Source organism: Lepisma saccharinum, chromosome 10, assembly GCF_977018435.1.
Source record: "Lepisma saccharinum chromosome 10, izLepSacc3.1, whole genome shotgun sequence".
Lineage (NCBI taxonomy): Eukaryota > Metazoa > Arthropoda > Insecta > Zygentoma > Lepismatidae > Lepisma > Lepisma saccharinum.
This window is the reverse complement of record NC_139238.1, coordinates 90,451,918-90,479,160: the sequence shown is the minus strand read 5'-3', so window position 1 is coordinate 90,479,160 and position 27,243 is coordinate 90,451,918. Positions and strand designations below refer to the sequence as shown.

Here is a 27,243-nt window from a genome sequence, read left to right as displayed (position 1 = left end):
GGTATTGCTCCCCACCCCCTTTGTGTGGTGAAAGTGACATCTTCAGTTGGTGTACAGTGACACGGACTGTCTGTGCGTAAGATATTGTAGCATTTGTTGTTTGTTGTGTGTGTGTGGGGGGGGGGATATTACGCAGTTGTCGCGTGTAAAAATACACGTTGTCGCAATCATCTGATATTGTGTTTTTCTTTCCCTCCTCCTGTCTCTCGTATGCCACATGACATGATTCGTTCATTCCTCGCGTGTAACTGGGGTATGCAACCGTGCTCAACTTTTCGGATTTTGTGTTCGGTGGTCATGTTTTGATGTTTGAGGTCGGGATGTGTTGTCTTGAACGCATTTCTCATTGTCACGGTCCTTCTTGCTGCGTTACATACCTTTTCCATGCATTGTTGTTGCTGGAAATCCCCAATTCCTTTGAGGACTCCATTGCGCATGCGTGCAGTGAACTTTTCATAGTGACTTCCGGACTGAGCACATACGATTCCTTTATGATTCCCTTGGAACCGCCTCTCTATCTGTGATAGTATTCGTCCCAGTTAGGTGTGACGTTCACTTTGTCACCTTTTGCGAGGCTCCTATCTCGGAAACGAAGCCTCAGTCGTAAAAATGGAACTTAGACTTTTTGCTTGTTTTCGTGTGAGGAATCACCTCCCAAGCGTTGTAAACGACCTTTAGAAACACCCTGTATAACAGTCGCCATATACAGATAGCGTCATTCCCCACTCCTAAAGTAAACAGCCAATAGGAGAACGATATATTATTGAAAGCGAGAGAGAATTGCTTTGCTATAAAGTTATAATAGTGAACCAGATAGAAACAACAAATAATTCATATTTGCCATTGGACATAAAATGATTAAATAAATATTTAGTTTACGTATTTATAACTAAGTCTTGAATTACTTCAATCTTGTACATTGTTGAACAAAAATCGATATTAAGAAGAAATGTATTTAACATGTGCTTAAACAACAACTTCGTGAAAGATAGAAATAATCCTAGCCATCTCGAATTTGTAAAATTAATGAAAACTTTGCATATATTATTTGGGATATTTATTAGCCTATAAAATCTGAATGAATGTTGCAAAAATGCGCTGATGATATAATAACAAGATAAAACATAAATATATACATGAATTATGAAAACAATTAAGTATAAAGAATTTAATCCACGTTCTTAACTTGAAAGTATAAAAATAAGATAAATGCCAATATACGACTGAAATTTGCCTAACATGACGGTCCTTACAGGACAATGCATAACTGTGAGCTGTGAGCCCGCGTGCAGTTTCTTGGGTGCACTGGGACAAAAGGGGGTTCTTTTGAGTGGCTTCCAAAAAAGGCCACTCTCCACACTCCACAAATGGAAAGAGATCCATCATCGAGGAGTAATATGGCCAAAGTTCTCGTAAATATACAAACTTTCCCAGATCCCGGGTTCCATCTCTAGAGGGAGGCACTTTCCACTACAGACCCAGTCCCGATTAACCCATCTGAACAAACCCGCCATAAAGAAACCCTTGCCAAAATTTTCATTCTGCATTCAGGGTTGCCACCTATATTCATTTTCCCGACGGAGGATGTATCAAAGCAATACTAGAATAAAACATACTAAGTAACCAGTTAATTTAAGTATTAATATTAGTGGACATTAGTTGCAAATTCTGCTATTACTGCTAAAACAATTGAAGCATAAACTTGGATACGCAGATTTATTCAAGAACACTGTAACTTAGCCCAGGACGTGTCTTAGCCGATAATGTGCACAAAGCGATAGTATTCTGTGGAAAACTATGTCTGCAGTGAAGTGACAGGGTTCAGTCCGTCCGCCTTAAATCATGCACGTATCACCACATATTTTAAGTTTTGCATGAAAAACGCATTCTGAAATTGTGTCCAGAGCTTAACACTCTACACGATAGCCCTTAGGTTGGTTATTTGCACGGTTTGTCCGCGGTGTGAAAAAAATGTCATTCCCAGGTAGAAAAGTAAATGACGCAACTGTGTCGCACAGGAAAAAATATAGTACGTATTTGTGAATTCAATTTACCTTACATTCCTAGATAAAATGGAGCAGCAAACAGGAGCACGTGGTATTCCAATAACATTCCGATGATACATCTACGATGGATGATTGTGGCGCAGTGGTAGCGTCGTTGCCTTGTTATCAAGGTGCTTCGTGTTCGATACCCGGTGGTTCGGATCCCACTTTAAACTGTATGTCCAGTCCCGATTAGCCGTGCTGTGGACTTAAAACACCAACTCAATCCATCGCTGTTGGAAAGGAAAGTAGGAACAGGGGTCTATGTAAAGTTCGAGTCCTGATTCGAACGCCACGTTCCTCCAAAGAAAGTTCCAAAAGATCAGTATCAATTTGACAGCCATATGGACTTGGCATATGGCTGTTAGAGGGATACTGATCTTTTGGAAGTTTCTTTGAAGGAACGTGGCTTTCGAATCAGGACTCGAACTTTACATAGACCCCGTGGAGCTCGGTATATTGTCCCCTCAAACATTTCCCACCAATAGCGTCCGTTGTAGGAACTGACAACACTTGTCAAGTCCTCGTGGAGTAAATAATATGTTGCCAATTCAGTTCTTTCAGAGATTTCATGGCGTGAGGTTGCCGTTATCTTTGCTAGGCTGTTATTGTGTTGTACAATGTGGAGACCCTGTGAGTGTAACGTCGCAGTGAATGCATGGATGTCTAAACACTGCAGGTAATAGTGACAACAGCGCTTCTCAGAAAAACAGGTGCTGGCCCGAAACCAGATACGCTTCCTCTAGACCTATATCAAAGATACGGAAGTGGTGTTCAAATCAGGACTTGAACCATACCACCTGTCCTACCCTGCAAGTAGGAATAGAGAAATGAACCTGGTTGTTCGTCGAAAGAGCGTTTTCAAACGGAAGTTAAGGCGCAGAGCTCTAACTATCGAGAAGGGACTCCAACTGAGCACGATCGGTGACGGAGACGCAGCATCTCCTAAGATGAAATCCAGCTGAAATACCAGCTGAGATCCGAAACAACCCTTTGTAGACCTTGACGGGCAAACCTTTACTGAAAACAAGTCTTGATGTCCAGCTCTGCGAAGTTTGTGAATGTTCTAAGTCGACACCCTGTTGTTCTCCTTCATTCTAATTTACGTCAACACTATAATCTCGAGAATGAACACATTACATAAGTATAATGGGTAACTTCATCTAAACTAAAAGAAATTAGCAAGGAGAGTCAATATCGACTTGATCCTACCAAGGAAAGAGATAGGTTTGGTTCGAGCTTAGGAAAACCAGACAGTGAGTGACTGAATATTATCTAATAATTCTTCTTTTCCTACTTGTGAAAATCTAGTTGCATCTGACTCTTCGGAGAGAAAATGATTAGTCAGTACCAGATGAAACATTCAGTGTTGGACATGAAACATTCTTCGGTGCAGAGAAATCTTAGGCAAAAATGAATAAGAGGAATTATAGTACCTACGAGATTAGATTCAAAGTTTTTAAAGTATGCAAATCGCGTCTTTCGGTGCATAATTTATTTAATGATTTCCTAGTAGAAACTAATATTAAATTTTTTGAAGAAATTTATCACACTTGCAATTTTCCCAAAGTTAAAAAAATCATATCTCTATTATTTCTTTCCTCTTATTCCTTCGTTATTTACTTATTCAAACCACCCTAATTTCTTTAATGAGAATTGATGTTTCTGATCGCCCAATAATAATAATAATAGATGTATAATGGATATAATGCAGGACACTACACTACGATAACTATAAACATTTGTGCAGTAATATGAAACGTCCTTACTAGACAACAATAAAGTGTAATACGTAATTTCATGTAATTCAATGCAATAATAATAATGATAATTTTATAGTTGGCCCTGAAGTTTTGCATAGTGCATTTTGATTTTTTAAAAAATGAAGTAAAAAGACCAAAGAGGTTATTTTGCACGTGGAAAAAAATATTTTTGTTTTCAGGTTCTGGCAACACTGATAGCTGAAGAGCATGACTCACCGGGAAGGCAGCTGACAGCCTTTTCCTCATCCGAGCACTTCTGCGTTAGCCAAAGGTAGTCGAACCACTTGATCACCTTCACCTGCAGATGGTTGGGCACTCGGCGCATGCGCATGTACGTCTTCACGCCGTCGAGCTTGGCTGCAAGAGAGAGAGAAGCAAAAGTTACGCTCGTGAATTATTCATGGGTTGTTGGTGTAAAACTTACAAATCTCAGTCGTAAATTCACCGTTAATATTTTATTACTTTTAGTCACGGGCAAGTCCCACAGGTTATAAGAATTTTCTTCCTTGCAGACGCATAAAGTTTTCCTTTAAGAGCCATCGATGCAAAAACAGCTCCCGACTTACTGAAGGAACACAATTATGTACTTTCGTGCTAAGGAATCCGGATAAGCACTGAACATGCAAGTAAATGGAAAGTTTGTAAGAAAAGTCTCGTGGGACAAAAATCATCTCCTTGCTACCCTGTGGCAACGACAATATAAGCCTATATCAATCACGCTGCGTCATCTTGCATGTTTACAAGAAACAGAAAACCTCTCTTCTTATTATTGAAAAGGAGTCCAGGGGTCCGAACCCGCAGAAAGAGTTTCCAAGTTATCAAATTTAAAAAGCAAAATCCTCTTTACTGTTTCTTCTGCATTTAACGATTCTTTTTCAAACTTTCTTGAAAATAAGGATTACATCTGGATGAAATAGTTTTGTACTGACACTGTCTACATAAATTTAACACAGTAACAATAATATGCATAGAAATAATAATCAAGGATTTTAGTATTAACCAGCTGAACCAACCTTATAGAAATTTTAGTCATCTTAACTCTTACATAATGAATTATGTCTATTCTATACAATCTATTTATTTATGTAATTATTATTACATATTAATGTTTATTATTATAGTTAAGACGTTTATAATAATTATTAAATGCCCTACACTTGGTTCGAACCAGTCCGGTAATATAGAAGTATATTTCTAGATACGTCCCTCTTCTTGAGCTGCACTGAGCTACTGATATCATGGTGATACATCAAGAGTTATGCAGAGTTTGGAAGGTTGTAACAGTATTCAAAAAGCCACTCCATTGCAGTCACCAATACTATAAAAATTAACCAAGTTACTTTACTGGTACTCTTTCTAGATAATATGGAATCCGATTTATCATGTTGCTGCATGAAGTACACGTGGACTGTTATCTTTCTTTTATTGTGATTGCCAAAAAATTATATTAATTTTCATTAAATTATAATTAACATCAATATTTTTAAATATAAAAACTATATAAGTAATGAAATTAAAAATAAGCATGTCTACTGTATTTTAGGATTAACATTTTTAAAGCAAACCATAATTTTGGTAATTACAGTTGAGTAAGGTGGATTGATTTAAATCACTTTAAAGAAATAATTTATAGAATAATGTAAATAAGGATTTTGTAGATATCAGAATCAGTTTTGGTGAAAGTAGATTAATCTCGTAATTATTTAATGGTGTTTACTAGGCTCTAGGGAAGGAATAAAATATGTGTCCTGATGGGGTGAAGTTCATACGAAAGGAAATGTAATGTGTAAACTGTAAACTCATTTAAGTTACTCTTGATTAAAATTTCAATTTTTATGGGCAAAAATAGTAAACATTTTGTGGAGAATAATATTCAAAATACTAATCATGTACACCGTAAATAGTGACAGTATCATTAAACTGTTAATAAAGATGGCAGCTGATATTTTGCAAATTATCATTAAAAAAATTGCCAAAATTCAGCTACAAAGACCATACAATTAAGCTACAATTATATAGTTCATCCGGAATGTTTCATTTTCACTGGAATAAAAGTCAGTGAAATTATTATAATTTTATTAAGACACCCAACAAACATTTCCGTGGTAGGTTCACATATACAGAATCAGAAAGAGAAAAATGTATATTTAATTTTCTTAATATATCGGTTTAAATAAAAAGAATCAGATTTAAATAAAAAAAATCATCAAAAATGATGATTTTTATCCACTCTCCTGTTGAGCCTAGGAGCTGTGGTAGTGCAGCCCTAGGCACTCTAAAACACACACACTTGTGGCACATTAACTGGCGATTTTTGTGATAAAAATATAACATTATTCTCACCATTTTAATAATCATCAATTAGTCAATATTTTCAGGTGAACTTTGTTATCGTTACTTAGAAAAGTAACTTGTTACTTCGAAATACGGGGGGGGGGGGGTGCAAAACTACGTGTCGAAGATTCGTAAACTTCCTCCAGTTGTCAACCGCCTAGAAGAATGGCAACCCAATTAACGTTACTGAGTTGCAGGTTGTATAATACACAAGATACAGCTTTTAATGAGATGAGCAGTGGTTCTACTTTTCCTTTAGCACGTAATCCGTATAAATATCTTTTGTTGTTGCAGACCCAAGGACTAAATATGTAAAGTTATAAAGTGGAACAAATTTTTATTTGAAATCATTAATACTAAAATAATAATAATAATGGCCTAAAATGATTAATGATAAAACTGGCGCTACGTTTACTTACGTATCGGCCATAAAAGCTCGAACTTGTATTCCGAGATCCGACTGTCTAGACTGGAAAATGAAGGGTGTACGTCCACTTTGTGACAACACTAATATGCATTATGGTTGAATGCTTGATAAGATCACGTACCTGATGGTTTAAGAATCCCGAACATCGGTATGGAGACCGTCATTTTCGTACAGCCGAATTTTGAGCCATGTTCTGGCAGATGTGTTGCGGAGATAATCCGAGGTCACGTACGTGAAGGCATCTTCCACAGCTGCTCGTGACTCATGAGTTGTGCGATAACGGTTATTTGTGAGTGTCATTGATGAACTCCCAGGGGTGAGGTCGGACTTATTGGAGGCCAGGCTACGGGAGGTGGGTATTCTTCAGAACCTCTTCCAATCCACCGCCCGAGAAAGGTCTTATTCAGATAACGACACACATCCAACGCTAAGTGATGTTCTGGAGTCTTAAACCATCAGGTGTGTGTCCATATCAAGCATTCAACCATGATCATCGTAGTATTGAAAAAAAAGGGGGATACGTCCACTTTTTGCCCAATCTAGCCTATACATTTACTACACTTGCCTTTAAGTTACAGGAGAGCAGAAAACGATTTTCACGCAGGTATTTCGTTGCGAAAGACCTTAATACCTCCTGTGTGAGGACAAAATTTGGAAAGAACTTTGTGTAGGCTATCTGGAACGTGAATTTTATAACAGTGTATTTTGCATTATAAACAATGTCCAACTAACTTTCTAGCATTCTTAAACTAGAAGGTTTATGGCTGCAGCACAGTTCGGGATCCGAACCACTATGTGCCTCCACTGGGTATCGAACTTGAATATAAGGCTATGACGTTACCACTACCTCATCGGGAAGGCCCTTGGGTATAAGCATTCGTCCCTCGAAAGGTTAAGAAAGCTTATGTAAAACGTAAAAACGCAGATAGGCGCAATAAAATACATACTGTTCATAAAACACAAAACGAGGTTTAATAATTCTTCAATATTTACACAACATGGTGCACATGGGAGAAAACCAGGGGGTATGCTCGTTCCTATGTGCAGTACGTATGCACAGTCGTCCATGGGTGCATTACGTCATCTGGGAGGAATTGGTTTGATGCGGGACACATTCAGCTGCTAACAAGTCGCGAAAATTGGAACAAGCAGGTTGTTGATTTTGTAGCGTTCGATTTGTTTTTATTGTATTTTTGTACTTGTAGACTGCAATCATGTCTAATTGTGCTGTAGAAAGCTAGGAAAACTATAACCAGAAAACTAAAGGAACTGACATAAAATATCATAGATTTCCAGCCGCTAATTGCGTAAGGAAACAGTGGATTCTTGCTTGTAGACGAAATGTAAAAATGCAAGTGTGCAGTGCCAATTATTGTAAAGAAGACTATGTGCGAGATCTCAAAGCAGAACTCCTGTATTTTTCACCGAAGAACGTGCTAACGGCAACTGCAGTGCCATCGCTAAAATTACACCCAATTATTTTAGTACCAAATAATGTACTTGCAGAGATGTACGCTACGAAAGACATGCAATAAGGAAACGTGTCCTAAACAGGCTAAAGACTATGCTGCCAAAAAAGAGAAAAATATATAGATGTAGGTATATACACAAACTGCAAGCAATCTTTCGTTGTTGGAAAACATATTCGAAAAATATGAATTTTTACAACGCGTTTGCACGTGTAATTTCCCCCTTTTAAAAGTAGAATGTTTTAATTATGTTACTAATCATTTAAGGAATACCTCAATACAATCTCGAAGTATGATAGTTAATATTTCCCCCTCAAAGTAATAAAACACTTTCCCTCTCTGAACCTTGCATAGAACTGATAGCGGTCGTTTTCTTCGGCCAAGACCCGAGCATAACCTAAGGGGCCCCGAGCCACCACTGACGTCACGCGCTTGTGCATGATCGGCAATCTTCGGATGGCGCTACCTTATTTATTAAGTTACCTTGGGAGAAAACTTACTCTATCGTGATAAACAACGTACTATTGAATATATTTGTTCTTCTTCCTCGTAGCTTGATTGTAGAGTCCAGCGCAGATATTTCTGCCATGCGATGCGCGAAACAACTAAAGAAGCAGTGTTGCTAATGGAGCAGATAGAAAAATCGCTGCAGTGCGCCGATGCACAGCTGTTACGTACAACAATAAAATTAGAGAATTCAGGTCTATCTAACGTTGAGTTTTAAACGTCATGCATTATACCAGGACTAGGATTAATATGTACTAACAAGTGGCTTTGTATGTAGCTACATACATATGGACTAAAAATTCGCAAAATATGAACTAACACATAAGTAAAATTACCAAAAATGCTGCAAAGAAGACTTCTTCATACGATTCCTTATTTGAGTGATTTCAAACAAAATAAAAAAATATATATATTATTTTTCATTGCATTAATGCACTGGTGGCGTTCTAACTTTTCACTCCCAAAACCCGTATACACTGGTATGGAACTGCAACGGCAGATAATAACATGCCAAAGTGTTAAACCGCTACAATTGCACCATAACACTCCTCCTCAAGCAGTATTATTATTTCCTCTCTGAGATCGGCGACAGTCGGTTGCCTTTGTTGTACATTTACAAAGAATGCCGGCTTCCACAACAATAACAAGTACATATACTGCCACTAGACGATAAGCTGCGCGGCTTTTTCTTTTGTTATGAACCAGGGCCGGCGCTAGTCATTTTGCCTCCATGGGAGGTGGCGGCAGATGCCGCTCTATTTCGACCACCCCCCCGGTCATTACGCAGCAACGGAAAATAACGTTTTCATCGAAAGCGTCCACTGACGATTTGGTCGCTGGTCTTTGTCGTTCTTTCCCGGGAGTGTGGAATGATGTGGAGGGGCCTTCTGACATCTCAAGAGATTGTCTTTCGTTCATGATAGCCCTGATTGTTCTTTCAGGAACTCCAGTCGCAGCCGCTGCTCTCTTGCCAAAATGCTTTATTGGGATGCTAACACCATGACTGGCTTCCTCCTTCATGAACGCGTGCACGTTGCTTAGAATTTCCCGAGCTTGGCTATGCAAGGTTTTTGATTTCAACTTCGACAGAACTGGAGGCATTATGGAATTTAACGTTCATTAGCAAACACACACTTTTACATACACACACGCAATACACGCACACAACGTCAAACCGGTCAAATACTTAGTATGAAATAAAAATATGGTGCTTCCAATCCAACAAAACTCACCGCCACTTTACCTGCCTTTCCCCTTCCGTGACAGAAATAGTGCTTCAATATTACAGTTGGCAACACTAGTTACTAGCTAGCCAATGAACATGCACTGCATAAAAGAAGCAAGCACTACGCCGTGCTATATTGCCACATTACCGTCCCTGCCGAACGGTGGGAACCGCGAGCTGGAGCGCTATTCAATTGTTTTCAATGATGTTTGCGCGAGTGTGTCCAGGAATGGAATGATAATATGGCAACAATAGCGAAGGTTTTCGAGCAGGGTAGAACACATGATGCTAAGAGAGAGGGAGACGAAACGAAAATTCGTTTCTACGCAACGGCAAATTTACGTGTGTGGCACTCTATATAATATCATATAGCTCAATCAAAACAGGTTCCGTAACAGAATCATTTCTACACATTTTCCTTGAGACTGAGTTTTGGCGAGATGTTACTTTTGGACACTTTGGATAACGGGTCCCAAGCCATTCTGAAATACATATGAAATGAGTTTAAATGAAGTTCTGGAAAGTCGACCATCTTCTAATTTCCACAGAACTTTTCCCTGGGTCTCTTTCGGAACTATCACACGTTATTATTATAATTTTACACCCGTTTACTTTTCAATAGTTGGTATTTTATAATATGAATTCCCTTACCTTTCTTGTTAAGTTTTCTACGTTACGTACGTGGCGTACCAGATTGAAAGTTGATAATTGTTGAGAGCTTTATCTCAACAATGACTCTTTTGTCTCACCAATGGCGCAGTGCTTACGTAATTGCCTTGTAACTAAGGGGTCGCGGGTTCGATCCCACATTAAACTGTAGGTCTAGTTCCGATTATTCTATCTGTACAAAGTGGTATTAAAACAACTCAAATTCAACAATGACTCGCATGTCGTAAAACAACTTTAGATTCCAGGGAGGCAATTAAGAGCGGAATCTCGTTCCTCTGCACCGTTCATCCTCAAGATACATGGTTAGTATTATGCATCCAGAAACGCGATAGTTAGTTGGGCTTGTGCTCTTTATTTTTTTTTCTTGAAATAAAAGCAGCAATAATTTTCGAGCATCCTTCATAGAGGTTTGTTCTATCAAATCTCGTCTCATCTCAAGGTAATAAATTTCACTCACAACTCGGATTTTTATGACGTCATATTTTTTACACTGGCCTGTTTGTCATGATCGTGTTAATTGAAACACGCTGCCAGTTTTTCTGTGAAAACGTGAACGAACAGTGAGGTCATATTTTGGCCAAGAATATTTTTGATCACATTTACGGTGATTTTAGTAGTCTGTCGGCAGATATTACTTATAAATCATGCTTGTGTCGGTTTGTTTGACCTTCCTGCTTCTCTTATATTAGAAAGATGTGCAATTAAAGCTAACATTTTTGTTGCATATTTCCTTATCTTTACCACAAAAATTAAATTGTCTCTCTTTCTATAAGACCACCAATGTGTTGCAAAAAGTACGTAGTACATCAGGTTATAATAATTTTCTAAAATGGTTAATAAAATGAATATTTCATATTTCTTGCGTTCTGTTTCGGGATCCTGCACATCCAAATGAATGGCGCTCTTGCCTTTGGTGCGAGCGGTCCTGGATTCGATTCCCGGTGGGAACCGGACAATTGGAAAACTGCTTTAAAAGAAGAAACAGTGGGCTCCGGTCTCGGGAGCCAGAAAACATCGGGGATGGGACTCGATGCGCTGATCACGCGTCATCCAATGGGAAAGCACTGGCTGTTAGAGGGTTTTCGCTCCATGAAGTTTAACTTTTCCTTTTTTTGGTCATACTTTTAAAAAAATGATTGCATATTTCTATGAAACCAAGCCCTCTCTTGTAAGAACCGTTTCAATCGTTTTGACATTCTTATTTGAAAAAATGAGGTGTTGAGTCATGTACTCGCCTTCCCCGACATCGAAGATATGTGGACTAGTGACTGACTAAAAAAATCCCAAATGTCCAGACCTAACAACCGATCGAAGAGACCGAACACAAACAATTGGTTCCCCCTCCCCTGTTTCGCACGCAGAGGTGGGTGTGGGGGGTCACACCAGGCCCTTCCGGTTCCAGCGAGTGAGTTTTTGTCGCCGGATGAAAGGGTGGCGGTCGTTCCGTGGTTGGCATGGAGGGGGAAATCGTCATTTGGTCGGTTTCACTTAATTTATTTCATTAGCGACCATGACGAGCCACGTCACGCCTTCGACGCGGCAGACAACGGTTGCAGTTCATAATGAACAATTACAAAAGTGCAACGAAATACATTTAAAACTAATCCTAGATGACAGGAAAATTTAAATAAATACGTTGATTGATTGATTTGTTGTTTTAAGTCCACTTTATGCACAGTAAGGCCAGCCGCACACCGGATCTGACACGACGAGTCACGACGCGACGATACGTAACACGACGGGACACAAAGCAACACGAGGAGTCACTTTGCTTCCGACAAAACGAAACAAATATTAATTATTCTTATCAGTGTTTTTTCCGAAAAGAAAGTTTTTGGTACAAGTTAGTTTGTTGTTATTATTTGTTGTTGTGTTTATCATAAGAACTGCTCTAAATATTGTGGTATGTAAATGATCATTAGACGTCGGATTTTAGGTATTTAACCTGGTTTTTCCTTTGCAGGTAAATGAGAAATACAAAGTTACATCAGCGTTTCATTAAAAAATACACTATTTTGCTTGTTAGAACCTATTTTAGATTTTTGTGCCCAAATCAAAACTTTTCTTAGGTTTTTGTATATTTTTTAATGTTTTATATTATTGTTACATCACACAGAGATATTCAATGACTAACTTGTTTGAAACATACTCTAGAGAGCAAAATTGCTAATGATACAAGTATTAGTTTTACAACAATTAGTGGATCATTTTGAAAATGATGCATAGAAATAAAAATTTGGTTGGAAAATTAATATTTCTGATGGTTATACAGTGAGTCACATAATTATTCGGACACACATTAAATTTCTAACGTTTAAGAGCGGGAAGGGAGTGAAATCTGTATACAGCGTTGAAGTTGATTTTCGTTTAAAAAATGTCATGTTTAGCACAAAATTGGACGATAAAAAGTTAAAAAACGAACATCAGCAACAATATAACGAAGGATGAATCCGTACCGTTGCAAAAATAGTGCCACAAAATTATTCGGACACATAGTAAATGTTAACGTAAGTTTGAGATACATTGACAATTTCGATTTACGGATTGATTGATACTCTGTTCATATATATTAACTCTGGTTTCCTGTAGGTTTCTATAGCAATTACGATCGCGTTTTGTTTAACAAAGTTGTGATATAAGAACATTTTCTATGTAGAAATGGGCCGAAGAGGAAAGGAAAGTTCATTTGAACAACGTCAGTTAGTGATATGGCACCACGCTAAGGGTAAAAATTACCATGCAATTGCCTCAATGTTGAAAATGATAAAAGTACAGTTGCAGATATTATTAAGCGATTTAAAGATGAAGACAGGATCGAGTCCCACGGTCATACAGGGAGACCAGGAATGTTTTCCCCCAGAGAAGAGACAGTAATCGTGAGGAACATTTTTAAAAAACCCAAAGATGAGTGCTCCAATGTTGTGTGCTGAGGTAGCTGAGGAGTGTGGAAAGCATAGTCATCCTGAAACTATACGAAGAGTGCTCAGAAGGGCAAACTACCATGGCCGTGTAGCCAGGAGAAAGCCATTTGTACGAGGCCAAACAGGACAAAAGACTGGTGTTCGCAAAGGAACACTTAGGAAAGGATCAGACATGGTGGGATCGGGTAATTTTCACTGACGAGAGTAAATTCAATATTTGTGAGTCAGATGGGAGGGTAACAGTGTGGCGTAAACCAAACGAGGAGCTCCGAGGGAAAAATTTGCAAGCAACAGTGAAGCACGGGGGTGGTCACGTAATGGTTTGGGGCTGCATGTCGGCCCAAGGCGTTGGTAAATTGGCTTTCATCGAACAGACAATGGACAGGTACCGTTACCTTGACATTCTGAAGTCAAATCTAAAGACTAGTGCTGAAATGAGGGGCATTCTCTGTAACTTTATGTTCTATCAAGATGATGACCCGAAGCACACTTCCCGCGTAGTACAAGAATGGTTATTGTACAACTGCCCAAAAGTGCTCCATCCTCCACCGCAGTCTCCAGACTTGAACGTCATTGAGCACCTCTGGTGTAAGTTGGAAAAAGAAGTGAGGAAAACACCTATAACTTCGAAGGCAGACCTCAAGGAGAGACTTCAACATGAATGGGCCAACGTATCGCCAGTGTACACCAGAAAATTGGTAGAAAGTATGCCAAATCGTTTATCCGAGGTGTTAAAATGAAAGGGATGCCTACCAGATACTGACATTTCTGTTCGTTGCTTTTCAAGCGTGTTTTCCGGTTTCTCCTTCCATGTGTCCGAATAATTTTGTTTAACCCACAAAAAATGTTTGTTTTGTTTAATGAAAATATTCTACTAATATATTATATTAAACATAAACGAAGAAAATTAACAGTGTGCTCATATTGTGTTTTGTTTGTTAAATAAATATTAAACATTTATCATCGTATTATATCACGACTACGTCTGTAAATATTCAGAAATCTTATCTGTCCGAATAATTATGTGACTCACCGTATATCTATTAAAATTTCTCACGGTCCCTTTGAAATTTTGTTTTTAACAATTGTATCTAATTAGTATTTTTCAGGAACTATGAACCATTTTAAGATTTTTGGATTCTTTTAGTCTAATTTAGTATTCTTAAAACCTTAGGATTTTTTGGAACCTATTTCAGGACTTTTAGAACCTAAAAATCTGAGGTCTAATGATCATGCATACATGTACTCACACACACACACACACACACGCACTTCTTTCGTTAAAATAAAATTATTTTATTTCATTCTCGCATATAAATACAGCGTGCTGTTGCGTACCGCCTGAAAAAGAGCATTGATTTTTATTATTATTGCATCTAAAGTGAATGTATAAACACAAGATCTATGACATTTGTCATTTCAGGAAAATAGGTTCTCATTTGCATCTTAAACGAATAGCACTCACCGCAATATATTATTTTTTTCTACAATTCCACCGACAAGAGACAAATTTAGTTTTTATCCACTTCATCTATTCTTTACAAGAATTAGTGTAACGAAGAATGGACATTTGTATGGTGCATTAAATAAATAAAATGGATGTCCAATGTCGCAGCAGGAACTGAGTTTTGCCAGAATGGAGTTCCGGTGCATTGCGGCTCACTTTAAACGCTGCTTCCCTCCAAAAAACGGAAAGAGTTTAATTCGCGTGCTGCAACCACATAGTTATTCGAGGAAAAAATATCAAACTTCCCTGAGTATCATTTTCTTGTACAATTTATGAAATGTTTTGTACATTACAAAATAATTTCTAATAAGTCTATTTCTTTCACGTAACGTAATTCATCTCCTGTGCCACCTCATTCCATAGCACATCAATTTTGTCCTTATTATTGTACCCATAACCTTGATCGCACTGTCAAACTTACATATATATGTGCTGCTAAGCAATACAGTGATGAGTCACGCAGGTGGTGTGCTGAGAGGAAAAGATTCGCGCATGCGCATAGCGTTTTGTCGCATCGTGCTCCTCCGAAACCAAATTCCCGGGATCTTCACTGTTTTGTCGCAACGTGACTCGAGATGACTTAAGGTGACTCGAGTCAATTGTATCGTCCGGTGTGCGGCGGCTCATAAGAGCCCCATGTTAAACGTTCCCTCCAGTCGGTTTGCAACAAAATGACTCGTCGTGGCTCGTCGCGTCGGATCCAGTGTGCGACTGGCCTAAGGTTAATCGGGGACTGGACCTACAGTTTCAAGTGGGATCCGAACCACTATGCGACTCCACCGGCAATCGAACCCGGGACACCTTGATTAGAAGGCGACGACGCTACCACTGCGCCATCGGGAAGGCCTTAAATAAATACGATCAAAAAGGATTAGTAAAGAAGGAATATACGAGGGCTGGGGCATAAGTCTTGACAACTATTTTTTTTTATCGAGAATTCAAGAACAGCACAAAAATTCGAAATATACAAATAAAAGAGGATACTTTATGGAATTTAACAATGTATGAACAAGGCAGGTGATTTTGCCTGTAGTATTATATGGGTGTGAAACTTGGTCCCTTACATTGAAAGAGGAACATAACTTGAGAGTATTTGAAAATAAGATCCTTAGGAAAATATTTGGACCTAAAAGGGATGAGAAGACAGGTGAGTGGAGAAGGTTACATAATTTGTATTCATGTCCAGATATTATTAGAATGATTAAATCAAGAAGACTTAGGTGGGCAGGCCAATTGGCACGAATGGGAGAGGAAAGAAGAGTTTACAGGATTCTTGTTTGGAAACCTGATGATAAGAGACCTGTAGCAAGGCCAAGACGAAGATGGAGGGATAACGTTGGTCATGTGTGCCAGGGGTTGGTGGCGAAGTGCCAAGAAAACATTTAAAAAGTTATGTTGTACATGGGTGTATTAGACACAAGGCAACATTGTCAGTAAAAGGCAAAAGGCAAAGTTCGCCATGCACATAGCACAGTGCCATGAAGGCACATTTAAAGAATGGGAGTAGGTCCGCACAAATTCTCGATCTCGGCCATCCGAGTTCCGCCTTTAGCCTCAGGTACCCATTTATTTGAGGCTGCGTGAGCCCCAGAGACGCTTTATGAGGGGACAAGGCGAAAAAATTCCGACCTTAGATCACCCACCCCAGGAATCGAATCCAGGTCGTAGAAGTCAGATGCCCTACCGAGAAGACCACCGTATCACATTGTCAGTAGAAGAATACAATAGGCAAAACAAAACGCCCCATGAACCCCCAAAGAAGTTCCCCAGAGCGTCCACAACACGCTGCCAACGATGTGGGGCGTCGAATAACATCCACCACCTCATCACGCGATGGCAATTTTCTCTAAGTCGGAAATCTTGTCGTAAAAGACAAGGACAAAAATAAAAAAGACGTAGTTTATATATTTTTATGTCTCTCTCTTCTGCAACTTTTGCCGAACCATGACGTAAATGTGAATAATGATCATGTAAAATTGACAAAGGTTCCCTCACGAACAAACGCTTATGCCCCGGCCAGGATTCGAGCCTAATATCTGTCGTGATGGAATCCCGCATGACAACTGAACGCGTTCGACCGCAGAGCCTAATAAGAAAATAAAAGTTACATTATAAGAAACAATTGTGGGTACGTCACCACTGAGACTAATTGCACCGTTCCAACAATACAACAATAAAATATTGAGCAGGGGAATTTAAACAAAAAATATCTTGATAAAGTCACGCTACGGACAAAGACCACCACAAAACAAACAGCAAGAGACCTGTTTGACATGTGTTTATACTATCAATTATAACTTTCAAATGCGAGAATATTTAGCCTTTCCGCGGCAGTTTTGATCAAGTATTAGATTTTTATTTATCATTTGTTCACGGATGAAAAAGTCAGAAAAATTGGAAGGTTTATAATATTTGTTAATCAAATATAAATAAAAACACTGGTAAAATATTATTTTTTCTGATATTCTACAACTTCAAGGAAAACGTCTGAAGTGTGGTGTTAATAGGAGGAAGAGCAAGTTACGAACTTTATGCACGAGAAACACCACTTGGAGGGATTAAACGGTTTTAGGACCAGCAAGATAACACTCAAAGGCTTCCTACAAGTTTGGTGATCCACTCAGATCTCCGGATTCGATTCCTACCCTCGCGAAAAGCCTAGCTACAGAAGAACGAAAGCTACCTGAAAGACAAAATCAGCAGATTCTAGTTGCTCAATTGGAGAAACGGGCCTCAGGTACAGTTCTGTCACGCACCGAACTTCACGGAGTTTTGTTCTGTAGTTAGTCAGGGAGTCTGTACGCTCGTAGGGTAACTCTGTAGGAAAGGATCGTGCGCAGAAACGTGCGCGTTGGACGGTCGGCACCTTGAACTGGCGAATGGAAAAGCTGAGTGGGAGGAGCTTTCACTGCAACGTCTCGCATGGAAACTATGGAAGGTCATTTAAATCGGAATTTCCGGTTCTCTCTCTTTTGTATTGTTCTTTGTTCTTTCGAGGAATTTCGTGTGAAAATAACTGTTGGTAGTGGATTAACTAGCAATATCCAAGGGAAGCAACTTAACAAATGGAGAGAAGCCAAGTTCTAGAATCCTCTGGAAACTTTTCACGTTTGCCATCATTCCAGCAGGTTATGAATTATGAAAGCACACAAAGAAGAATTCGGCCGCCACCTTTGTTCTCCTTGGCGGCGAACGGGTGGGGGGCAGAGGGGGCTTCCCCTACGCTCGGAGGGCGCAGATTGATCCTGCAGGCTCCTGTGTTGCCGTGCCGTGACGAACGTGGCCAAGTGACGTTATTTTTAGCCGAATCGATCCCGCCATTACGTTGGTTATTTTTGGCACGCGCATCCCGGCGTATGCGCAGAACATCCTGCACCATGCGGTTGTATCCAACTCTTTCCTTGCGCGCACCCCCCCCCCTCACTACACCACGTGCCTCCACAGGCCCCCCGGGTCAAAAGGGTTCGGGAGAGGAGGGGCAAGGTGCACACGGCGCCTTACTAACCCAGAAATTGGCTCAGGTTGTAAAACTATCGAAGAAAATTAAGGAGCTGAAATTTGTAAATTGGTGCACCATAAAAGGTGCATTCTCAAAAAGTCACCACGTCTCCCAATTGCATTCCCAGTGCACACATCTTCACATCTATTGTAATATATTATTATTATTTATCCATTCGTAGAAATATTATGAAGAAAAATTTCTTAATCAATACGTTCCATGGGGGGAGTGGTTATCACAGAGCGCAACGAGTCCAGGGGTCCCGGGTTCGAGTCAAGGCCTGTGAATGTGTGTTCCTTACGAGTTTCCCTTCAACAATTTCATCACATCATCACTCATCCTCGCAGTCGCGATTAGCCAAAAGTGAAAGAAATTCGAAATAAAATGAACCAAATCAATCAATATGTTACACTTTATTTTCTTAATACTTCTAAAGTAAAAAAGAAACCTGTAGGAGGATTGGAAAATATCATGCAAGGAAGGATTTACTTGATAAAAGTTGTTTTAAGTCAACTTTCTGCACAGAAACTAATCGGAATTGAACCTACAGTAGGATAACAACAAAATCTGTTTCCATCAGGAATCGAACATGAGATCCCTCGATTGTAATTCAGGGAAGACTTTCAGCGGAAAATGACAAAAATGGAATTCCAAGGTTCGACGATGCTTTGCTTTGAAGCTAGGAAAGTGGAAATAATTAGACGCCATTTTGTTGAGGAAAAACTTATTACGTAAGTCAGACTTATTTCCGTCGTGAGCGATTGAGGAAAACCGACGGAAAGTCTCAGTGAGAACATCTGGTCGAGATGCAGTTGATGGCTCTCGATTTCTTTAAACACTAACGAAAAATGGGGTTCAGTTTAGATTGAATAGTTCGTTGAAACAATTCGGAAGGTGCTGAGAGGAGCTTTGCTTTTCTTCTTACTAAGGCAGTGGAGATTGTATATCATATTTCTGTGTAGAAATCTTCCCAACTAGTACACAGCATGCTTCTTCTCATTCGATGCTACTCTTTCACATTCCGAAATAACGGATTGGCGGTTTCAGGAGTCAATACACAGTAAGAGTCATTAGTGTGGTCCACGTATGCTGGAGTTTCACGGTTATGTAAAATATTTAGCATCTACTTCCACCTGAATAAAACCCAGTTTGCGCTTCACCTTTTGCTCATTTCGTTTGTTCAATTTACAACCAGAGGCGTTGCTATATCGACCGATGAACATCATGCTAATGTGTTACCTTTGGACTCGTGGAAAGATGCTTTCCATGTTATATGCTGAAGCAGGCTTCTGGATGACCAGTTATGTCCTTTCGTGATATTATATACAAATGAAGGTATAACATACTTGAATCACAAAACAATATATCCATCGCTACTATTTTTAACAAACGGAGTTTTACAAATGTCCATATTTCACTCAACATATTATGGGATAGATTTTATGAATGCGCTTATTTGCTCTTCAACCGTTGCTTTTCGCTGACATATTTTACTTGTACATGTAACAATGACAAAAAAGAACACAACGTCTGACAATTAGTGATCAAGCGGAAAACGTCAAATTTTCAAAATTTTCGGAGAATTAACGGTTTTCTAAAATGTTGCATATTTTTAGTTTTTAATTTTTTAGTTTACAATTGGGGAACGTATATTAGAAGTCCTCGAACATTGGTCTCTTTTTGTGCTTCCCTGCAAATTTGGTCAATCAAATGTCCGTAGGGCACTATTGTCGTTTTCACATCGTGAAGGCACAATGAGTCTTATGGAGAAACAGCGCGGTGTTGCCATTTAAGGTGCGCTAGCTCTTATCGGCGGCCGGGATTACCGCGCTTGCTTCCTTTCACAATAAACATGTTGTATGTATTGTATATTGTTACAGTTCTTGTTACATTTGTTATAGTTGTTAGTTTTCCATGGATATTGTTGTTGTTGTTATTAACCGGAGTTAACAAAGTATGGGGAGACAGACTCTTATGAAATGCAAGCATAATTAATCTATTTCATAAAGTAACATTCATTTTAATAGTTCTCCGAATGTCAGTGACAATGGTTCTACGTTTGCATGTCTAGTGCTTTAAACTATACTTATTCTAACACTGCGTTTACACAGGAGGATCAGCACTCCCTCTACAGAAAAGGATAGAGAACGCAGATAGGTAAAAAATAGCCGAATATGAATGGAGTGAATCACAAGGAATTCAGGAAGCAACGTAACAGTACAACAGAAAGAACCAAATTGTAAACTAAGGAACATAAAAGAAGCAGCCTTCATGGAAACCTATTAGTCATCCCATGTAGAATTCAACCCCTTCCTCAAAAATTAGAAAGAGTAATTGGTTAAAGCACAGGATTTGTGTAGGTTCGATTCTTACCACCGGCAAGGAGAAAATTCACCTGAAGACGAGAGACAAGGTGCTTCCTGTAAGTATAGTTTAAAGCACTAGACAATGGATAATGTCCAATTAACATTGCATGGTAATGCTTACGAGAAACTTGAATACTATACTCCCCAAGGCCAGTTGAGACGTCTTACTTTCAAACTAACTAACTATAACTCTCTAGCCTTCTTAAACCCGAAGGTGTATGGCTGCAGCAACACAAGCCTTCCATCTGTCCCTATCCTGGGCAACATCAATCCAATCTTCTACATCCTTACGAATTTCCTTTAGGTCCACCCATCCTGACCTTCCAACTGGTCTCTTACCATCAGATTTCCCAACAAGAATCCTGTAAACTCTTCTTTCCTTTCCCATTCGTGCCACGTGGCCTGCCCACCTAAGTCTTCTTGATTTAATTATTCTAATAATATCTGGACATGAATACAAATTATGCAGTTGTAAATTATGTAACCTTCTCCACTTACCTGTCCCCTCATCTCTTTTAGGTCCAAATATTTTCCAAGAATTTTATCTTCAAGAAGTAAGATCTCCCTGCCCATAAAAATCTTACATTAATAATTTTTGCAATGATTTTTCTTGCTTCAGAAGGTAAACTTAGTTGCATCTGGCAACACTGGTGATTTCCAAAAATCGAAGGCAACGTCATCGGACTTCCAGGGACCATTCTCACCGGAGAGAAAGCGTTTCCTTCGTGGCAGCTAGCTCCTTACACGAACCGTTTCTCCCCTCAAAAATCCCGGGACTCGAATCAACCACTGAATTGAATTTTTCCCACTACGCAAAAAAATCCCACATTCCGGACAAGAAAATTTCGATACTGCTGACGTCATAGCACAGTAAATGGTTTACCTTCCGCCCCGAAGGTGTCCGGCCCCCGGCCATATCGAATTGAATCTCCCTTCCCCAGGAAGCCTCGTCGGAGGTGATAATGAGGGGAGAAGTTCCCCCAGACGCCGCCAGAGTGCTCTGCGCTTCTTTCGGAAGAGACCGACCTCTAAGGCGCTTTGTCATTCGAGATTTCACGCGTTAAAGTGGCAGCTAATGTCACCGACTTACTACGCAAAGTTCTACGGGTAGACAGACAAGGACAGAGAGAGAGAGAATGAGTGACAGACCGAAAGCGTAGTCGGCATCAAAGAGATGTTACATCCAGACACTTTCCTCCGGGGGGAGATATCAAAGCTTCAAATTATAATACAGGGTGATTCTTATAGAACAGGCCTGATGAATTTGCTAATAATGCTGCACGTGATGCATATAACACCTCACAATTACGACATAATAATCCGTGGGCTTTGCTGAGTCGAATGGTGTGCAGATGGTCTGACAGGTGGAGATTAAAGGACACAGTGTTGCACGTACGAACGTGTTTGCAGTGCCCAGGCGAAAGCCCGGATTTTTCCTTGTGGGGTTTACTGAAGGACAGGGTGTATGCAAACAAACGGCGTACGTTACAAGCTTGGAAGGACAACATTTCGGCTGAAATCAGGAACATCCCCGGAGAAACACTGCGGCGAGTCACGGCGAATATGCAAAGGCAACGCGGGTGGAAGCGTGCCTTCTTGAAAACGGCGGACAGTTTCAACACATGCTCTGATCATAATGAACAATCAACGGTAAAATATCTCAGGTACGTCGTGTATAAATTACGTTAATATCCATTTGGTATCTTTTATATAACAGCTCATTTTGTCGGGCCGGTTGTATAAGAATCACCCTGTATTATAAAACAATACTAACATTTTAAAATTTCCCCTCACTTCTGATATGAAATTAAATTAAATGTAATTAGGTATACTTAACTATTATTTTAAGAATGAGATTACGAGAATCAATAAAATAATAATACAGCATGTAATTACGTATTTACATTTGCAGCAAAATAAGGCGCCTATACTCTGTCCCATGTATCTCTGGAGCAAGCAAACGAAAATAAGTCTCTGCTCTCAAGTACTGACGCCAGACGGCTCCACCAATTAACACGTTAAAGGGAACGGGATTGCGTGGAAGGGGGAAAGCGATTGTAGTTACCAGCCTTCGAGCTTCGCTCTGCCCACTCGATCTTCCTTTCCCTACCGCTATGCGTGGCCTTCCTCCAGGGACAACCGGGATAAAGTACAGGGTTTCTACAGTATAGGTATCTGTGGATGACATCATTCCTTCTGTGGGTTCCTCGCCCCCTCGGTTGACACCTTCACACAAACTTTAAGTGCATCTTGATCCATCGTGTTTCTTAATTTAGCAGTTATCAAAACTGACACTAATTAAAATCAGTTCTTTATTTTCACCTTCAATTTTAAAGAGGACTAAATTAATGCTTATAACTACGAAAGAACAGAAAAGTACGTTCTAAGTTTAATTAAAATAAATTAAAGAAATCCAAAGTGAACATAGTTGCCAAATTTCTTAACTATCGTCAGAATGCTCTGCCACGTTACTGAACTTTTCGGGGGCTTCTTAATTTCCGGGGAGATTATCGCCCCGAGCCACCCCCTGAATTCATCTACTTCCACTTGTTTTGGACGCTAAACCCCCAAAATGTTCTCGGTAGTAATGATAATAATAGTAATAATATCAGGATAGGAAATTATGTCCGGCCTAAATTCTAGGCTGTTCGGAGAGAAGTTCCCGAGTCAAAAAACTCAATTTTACGGCAGACAGTTTTCTTGTTTATTATTTTATTAGAAAACATTACAGGCATGTTGGATCATCATTGTTTAGAATCTTTATATGCGTAATATAAAATTGAACTTATAACATTTTTTTCTTTATGATTCAATGAAAGCAACACAATATCTCCTTTTGTGACTTTTTCCGAAAGTCTTCGAATCTGCCGTTGCACTGCTATTTAACTACCATCGAAAAGAGATGGTTTAAGGCGGCCACAAATAATTCCTTTCTATTTTAAATAGCCGTCCGTATTTAAATAAGTTACGAAATTATTTACATTATATTTTTGTTATGTTCTCTCGTTTGACATTTTGCAATTTCGTACTTTCCTATATTTATCTACACTCACACGTTCACTTACTTATACATATATCATAATAACTGTTATTGCACTCTCATTTCCGTATGTACAAACAACGGCAAAGGTAATAGTAGACCTCACTGCGAAGTGGGTTAGAAACCCTGCGTGCTTCAGGGCAGCTTTGATAAGGCACCTGAATTGTCTCGAGCTGAACCAGGAAGGGGGCGATCTTTAATCCTCTAGGCCAATCTGCCAAACGAATGCCAGAAGATGTTTGCGTGTGGATTTGCTGGTGAATGATAAATGTATATGTTACTGTTTTCTGTTTTTGTTATTTTACGTTGCTTGGCTACCTCTGGAATTTGAATGACGAATAGATTGAATTGATTAACTGGCATACACGAAATAGCCAACCCCGTGGCAAATTGGTTAGCGTAACGCGCTTCAAAGTCGAATAGCTGGGTTTAGAACCTGGTCTTCATCGTCACCTGCACCTTACATATTTAATCTTTATCATCGCAATTAACGGAGAGTGTAGAACAAGTGCGTGAAATAGTAACAACAATATAATCTTCGGTATTGGCTTTTGAGTTTGAAGCATTGTTGTTTCGTCAATCAATAGCAACGCTAGAAATGAAATGATTTTTATTTTCTAATGAATAGTAACAAGCGAAGTGAGATAGATTTTCCTCGTATTTTCGCAAAAAACTAATTTCCAGTCTGTGGTGATAATGAACTCTATTTAGTGTCCGAAATATGTTTAAAATGAATATATGTTAACCCATTCAGATGCAACCCATTACGGAGGGCCTTTATGACGACGTAGTGATAAGGTCAAGCCTTGCAATCAAAGGGCTCTGGGTTCCATACCCGGTGGAGACACATAAAGGTTTGGATCCCACTTTAAACTGTAGGCCCAGTTCCGATTAGCCTATCTGTGCATAAAATAGACTTGAAACAAAAACCCAAACTAATTAAGAACTTATCGCAAAATGCTGCCTATATCAAGAATGGTAACAACGAAAATGATTTAGAAAAGCACCTCAAATCCTCACTGGCTTACAACATGATACTATTCGTCACATAAGAATTATTATTTTAGAGTTCAAATTCTGACTTTTGCAGAAATTTGGAGCCTTTAAATTCATCATTTCTTTCAATGATTAAGTGCTTTCTTTGCTTTGCATTGCTCTAGCTCGCTCAGTCGCTATCTCTGTCTTAGCTTACATTAAACGTGATAGAAGCTCATCTTCAATCCTTCACACAACTTCGCTATATGCTTGCTACAGGTTTGACATCTTAACAGAACTTCTATCGAACATCGCTCATGAAATACATTTTACCTATCAGCTCTTAATTCGCCTTTTACTTTTCACGTATATTTTTATTTTTGTTATTTAGCGTCGCATTTCTGCCACTTTTGGGCAATTGCGACGATGAAGATGAGTGAACATATGATAAATAGAACATTCAAAAATAACAGCAATGCCCAGACCGGTATTTGAACCTGGGACCCCTGACGTAAATCGTCTAGTGCTACCACTCGGTCAATTTTCACATAGAAACTTACACTTACACACCTCCTCCTTACATATGTATTTTGTTTTACCTGCTGCACTTCCCTCACTTCAGGTTTATCTAATCTTTATAGGTATTGCTTTATAGCAAATGATAATCCTATTAAGGCCTCCCCGATGGCGCAGTGGTAGCGTCGTCGCCTTGTAATCAAGGGGCCAGGTTCGACACCCAGTGGGGTTCGGATCCCACTTTAAAAAAAACTGTAGGTCCAGTCCCGATTAGCCTTACTGTGCATTAAGTGGACTTAAAACACCAGCTCAATCAATAATCCTATTAAGCCTCCTGAATCTTATTCCGAAGAAAACTGAGCCGTTAGGACTGCCGGGTTCGAATCCTGGGCAGGATGTTTCTGAGTGTCCATTCATCTATTTCATCATATCATCCCTCATTCCCATCTTCGCAAATTAGCCAAAAGTGGCACAAATAGCAAAGTAAAATAAATCAAATCAAATCAAATTCCGAAAAAAAAACATGTTAGAGGATGGAAACGTTACGTGTGTAGAGTTATTACTTAATAATATATAAAAAAGTCTGCTTTGGTTAGCATTTTTAGTGTATTGAATGAAAATTGCATTTTCATTTCGTGTTGAGGCACATTTTCGTCACTCAGATTTTGCATTTAAAAAATGTAGGTCCAGTATATATTATATTTAGTCATTGTGAATTCGAGTCAATTAAAACATTTTGCGTTGTTGCGAGATTATCTATTAGGATAAAATTTGGACATAATGAATCTAAGTAGAGAAAATGCAACTTGTATATCAAAATGATCTCCGAAAGTAGTGTTCAGCACGCCACATTTCAAGTATAGGTGCCGGCCCCGTGGCAGAGTGGTTAGCACATCGCGCTACGACGCCAGGGGTCCCGGGTTCGAATCCTGGCCTGGGTATGGATGTTTGTGAGTGTCCATTCATTAAGCAATTCAATCAATCAATTCAAGTATAGTCCATGACTGTATCTGGTATATGAACGAGATGTGTCCCTCCTCTCAAACAATACGTGGCTTGTCCCACCCCACCGAAGGAAGTGTGGATTAGTGCCACTTATAAATTAAGTGTCCGAAAGCAGGTATTAGGCATGAACAGAACAAAAAGTACTCCTGAGCAATTACAAATATTATAAGACAGTTCGTGGCCGGGAGTTATTGACGGTCTTCCCCAACATGTCCGCTCTAGGTTCCGGGTTCGAGTCCTGGTCTGGCAATCTCTATTTTAAGTGTCCCTTCATCAATTTAATCTGATTATCATCAATCTTCATAGTTGCGATTAATTATAAAATTGACATAAAAGCAAAGCAAAATAAGAACTAACAAAAATAATTGCAAAATGACTACAATGTCAGAACTACATTTTAAAATTAAATGCGAGCAGAAGATTCATCTTCCAACAGGCATTAGGGGAGAACTGTGTAGACAGACAGCATGCTCCCGAAAGTTGCCGATCGACGTGTAGCATGACCTTCGATACTGGAGTTGTGCTTTTCAAGAAAGTTTGCTCGCCTTATCAAGAATGCCTCCGTGTTAATAGCATTGCCAACTTATTTTCCGTCGGGAAAATCTTTTTCCTCCTATATAATCTGCCGTTGGCTGTACGATAGGGGACCTAGTGGTTGAAGTGGCTAGCCTGGGATACCCGACGGCATGAATGTTCCTTGAGAGTGTCACTTTATCAATTTTATTATATTATCACTCATCCTCATCGTTGCGATTAGCCAAAAGTGACAGGAAAATCAAATCAAATCGTTACAACAGGTGCAATAATAATAATAATAAAGACATTTTAAAATTTTGTACGTAAGGAAAACAAAATGTCTAATTCGTGGTCTGTACTTCCAAATCACAAATATTTTCTCTTGTAAATACAACAGTGGATTTTCGAGGAGAAAAAAATTAAAACGGTTGGAGTATTTTTACATAGGGCTGGTAAAGC

At 39.2% G+C, this 27,243-nt stretch overlaps 1 protein-coding gene across 2 annotated transcripts in view; it reads right to left on the bottom strand.

Moving 5' to 3' along the window:
* LOC145994022 (cyclic nucleotide-gated channel alpha-3-like) overlaps nt 1-27,243 on the bottom strand; it is a 301,195-nt gene that overhangs the window by 69,155 nt on the left and 204,797 nt on the right. For both annotated transcript variants that reach the window (XM_083130102.1, XM_083130103.1), the window contains exon 3: nt 4,025-4,165. In XM_083130102.1, the coding sequence (XP_082986228.1) occupies nt 4,025-4,165 (141 nt within the window). The remainder of the gene's footprint in view (nt 1-4,024; nt 4,166-27,243) is intronic.